Below are 3,039 nucleotides of genomic sequence, written 5' to 3'. Positions count from 1 at the left end.
TTATAGTTAGCGGTTTATTTTGAAGGATTCAATTCAGAAAGAGCCAAGTGGAAGAGACTCTTACAGCGAAGGAAGAGTGGGGGCGTTGTGTGTGGTCTCCATGCAATACCAGATGTGCTCACCAGCGTGGGAACTCGCTAAATCTCCTTGTTCAGAGTACTTATAATCAGTCTTAACACCCTCTCCCTTGCGATAGACTGCTGAAGTGGACACATCTGGTTCTTTAACCACATATTTATTTTCTCTGGTTACCAGCCCCATGCTGAGGTTATCTAAAGACCTCGCTTGTGTCACCTCATTGGCATAAATTCATTACGGTCCCTGGGGTTGGCTATGAATAACCAAAGACACCCCTGTCACTGAGGAATGCAGGCAAAGACCTAATGTATATTTCAACTTTGTCACAGGAAGAAAGCAGAAAAGGGCAGAAAGACAAGGCAAGCAGGGGAGGTCTCACAGCAGCCACAGCTGGCCCCGTGGGGAGCTTTGGAACTAAAATGGTCCTTGAGAGATGCGCCATGGTGGCCTGGCATGGTAGGACCTCCATCATCCTGCATACCTGTGAGCTGTGTCAGAAAGGCTGACTTCGGAGAAGGCATCACACTGACAGGGGATAACTGGCAGCATCGACTCCCACCACACCAGGTCCGATGGTGTATGAATAAGTGTAGAATGCGCTGGGTATTTATATGCCAACTCCTGGCAGCCGGTGATGGATCAGTGACTTCCAATCTTCAGGATGAGCTACAGCAATGAGGGAAAGGCCCCAAGCAAAGGAGTGCAGGGAAGCAGATGGCAGGAGAGTGTACAGGAGTAGGGTAGAGCCTCAGGGGACCTGGTAGAGGCTGTAGATGGCTACTCAAACTGTGATCTCAGCAAGGGGAGACAGCAGAGATGAGAGCAACACACCGAGCCTCTGAATTTATCCCGCACCTGCTCACTGTATTAGATTGCAAAGATGGGTCGGAACAACCACTAAGTCAAAAGGAAGCCAGGAATGTCAGCGAGGACCCCAAATGCTTAGCGGTTGAAGGACGTGGTGCAGGACAGTCTCAGAGCCATCGGTAAGAATTCAGTGTCAACTGACAAAGAGAAGAAACAGGCACAAAGTGGATAAAATTCCACTGCTCCAAAAGGCTGCAGAGGGGAACTGGCCATCACTCCCTGGGGCAGGAACTGGCAGATCGTTTGCAGATCCAGAATTTCTTGTGACTGCATATGGAATCGTTCCAGCCATCACCTTTGTATTCTGCACAGTCTTCTTCCCCGGAACTGTTGGGCTCGCCTGGGTTCCAGTACTTCTTCAAGCTGCAAAGGGCCGGGAGAACGTGAGCCTCTGCCCCACACCTGCCTGCAGTCTGTGTCTACAGATGTGAAAACGTAAATACTTTTCCATCTGCCTTCCCTGCGCTTGGCAGACATATCTTGTTCTGAACACCCAAGGACATGCCTGAGTCACTTGGGCTTGGTGTGACCCTGATTCTTATTGTTTCCCGAGCTTCAGAGCAGTCTTCCTCTAGAGGATGTAATTCTCAGATACAGATTGACCAGTCTACATTCTCCACCGCAAAGCACCCGGATGGGCCTCTATCACACCGGGCCACTCTGTACTCCAGGGCAAAAAGCGCCAGACCACCAGGGACAGGTGGTCCTACACCCCAAAAGCCATTGACATTTTCAAGTAGGCAGTACTAAGCCTGGGTACCCCACCTCACCTGTTCCTTTCCATGGCGCCACAGTAAGGCTACTGCCCAAGACTGCTCCACCCTCTGCTTCTTTAATAGTCCTGTTCCTTCACCAAGAGGCCATACAGCATAGGATACAGGCTCCACGTCTTGAGATCTCTGAGTATAACAGTTGCCTTTTGTAATGGAGATGGACTCTTGAGCTGTTGGTCTTACTCTACTTCACATTTTCCACTACTGTGCAATATTTCCCATCATGTACACCAGCTGCAAGCTTCTCCTACAGCTCTCGTGGTGGGATTTCAGGCATCTGCCATCCTATCTGCAGGTGCATATGACCTGCACGTGCATCAGCTCAAGAAATGTCAAAGACTCTGAGGCCCAGAGAGGCGTGCACTGGGGAGGAACCACAAATGCACCTAAGTCAGAATTTCAGAACCCCACCCCACTCTGTAAGGTGTTTGCATCTCCCTGGACCTACCTGCTTGACAGAGGTGAGCCATCCACCCAGTGCCACGCCCCTTCCTTATTCAGGTCCGAGAGTCCTATCCAGCTGCGACCTTTACTTTTAGAGATATGTTGCAGAAAGCTCTGGAAACAGAGAGAAAGAATCAGGAGGCAGCTCTGCAGCCTAGTTTCCATTAGAGTCTCCCAGAGCTCTTGGCAGGAAGTTCTCTCTAAAATTTGACTTCAGCCTTCTACTGTACTAGGTGTGCTCAGGAGTTCTGAGCCCTCCAACATCTGTATATCATGGGCAGATGTGCTCTGGCTGGCACACAGATTGTCCACAACTGGCCTCTCATTGTGTAGACCTGGTCATGCCATATGTTTACTACCTTATAGTTCCGAGCATGGCCACACAACTTTACCCATGGTTGAGGTCACTGCGCTGGGGAAAGATGGTACCACTTCATGATCACTGACCATGCACTTTTCAGGTCTACATTTAATCACATCCCGTTGATGGTTTGAAATAATCCCCGGTGGTAATATTTACACTGGGGAAATTGGCAAACATGACTCATAGGGTCTTTTTTCTCTTAAGAGCTAAGATTTCAAACAATGGCCCACACATCAAGATGTGCGGGTCTCTTATATTCTATGGCCCAAAGCATTTTTCAATGTTGAGAACTTGTGTACGAGCCTTTGCAAGGTGCAGGAGACCCTCCCACCGCACCCTCCTGCTTCCCCCTCTCCCCGTACCCGGAGCCACCCCTAGTCCAGAAAACCCCCATCTGACCAGTCATCTCCCCAGAGCTGGCCAGCATCCAGGTGCACGCCCCAGACGAAGGCCCCTTGCTCAAACCACGAGCACCTGCTCCTCGGCGCTCTCCACGATGACCAGTTGGGCCCC

The 3,039-nt window shown here is 50.4% G+C and overlaps 1 protein-coding gene across 2 annotated transcripts in view; it reads right to left on the bottom strand.

The window, feature by feature from the left end:
- Positions 1 to 3,039, bottom strand: part of LOC102024059 (CD209 antigen-like protein E) — a 15,815-nt gene continuing 12,776 nt past the window's right edge. Inside the window, exons 6-7 of one of the 2 annotated variants that reach the window (XM_013509180.1) lie at positions 2,167 to 2,276; positions 1 to 1,308 (exon numbers count right to left, since the gene is read on the bottom strand). In XM_013509180.1, coding sequence (XP_013364634.1) covers positions 1,158 to 1,308; positions 2,167 to 2,276 — 261 coding nt within the window. In that variant the 3' untranslated portion in view covers positions 1 to 1,157. Of the gene's footprint in view, positions 1,309 to 1,740; positions 1,845 to 2,166; positions 2,277 to 3,039 lie in introns of those variants that run through there. The other variant, XM_013509181.1, reaches the window with a different exon arrangement.

This window comes from Chinchilla lanigera, unplaced genomic scaffold, assembly GCF_000276665.1.
Source record: "Chinchilla lanigera isolate Chin_1 unplaced genomic scaffold, ChiLan1.0 scaffold00162, whole genome shotgun sequence".
Lineage (NCBI taxonomy): Eukaryota > Metazoa > Chordata > Mammalia > Rodentia > Chinchillidae > Chinchilla > Chinchilla lanigera.
Note: the sequence above shows the minus strand (reverse complement) of the source record. Positions and strands in the feature narration are given on the sequence as shown.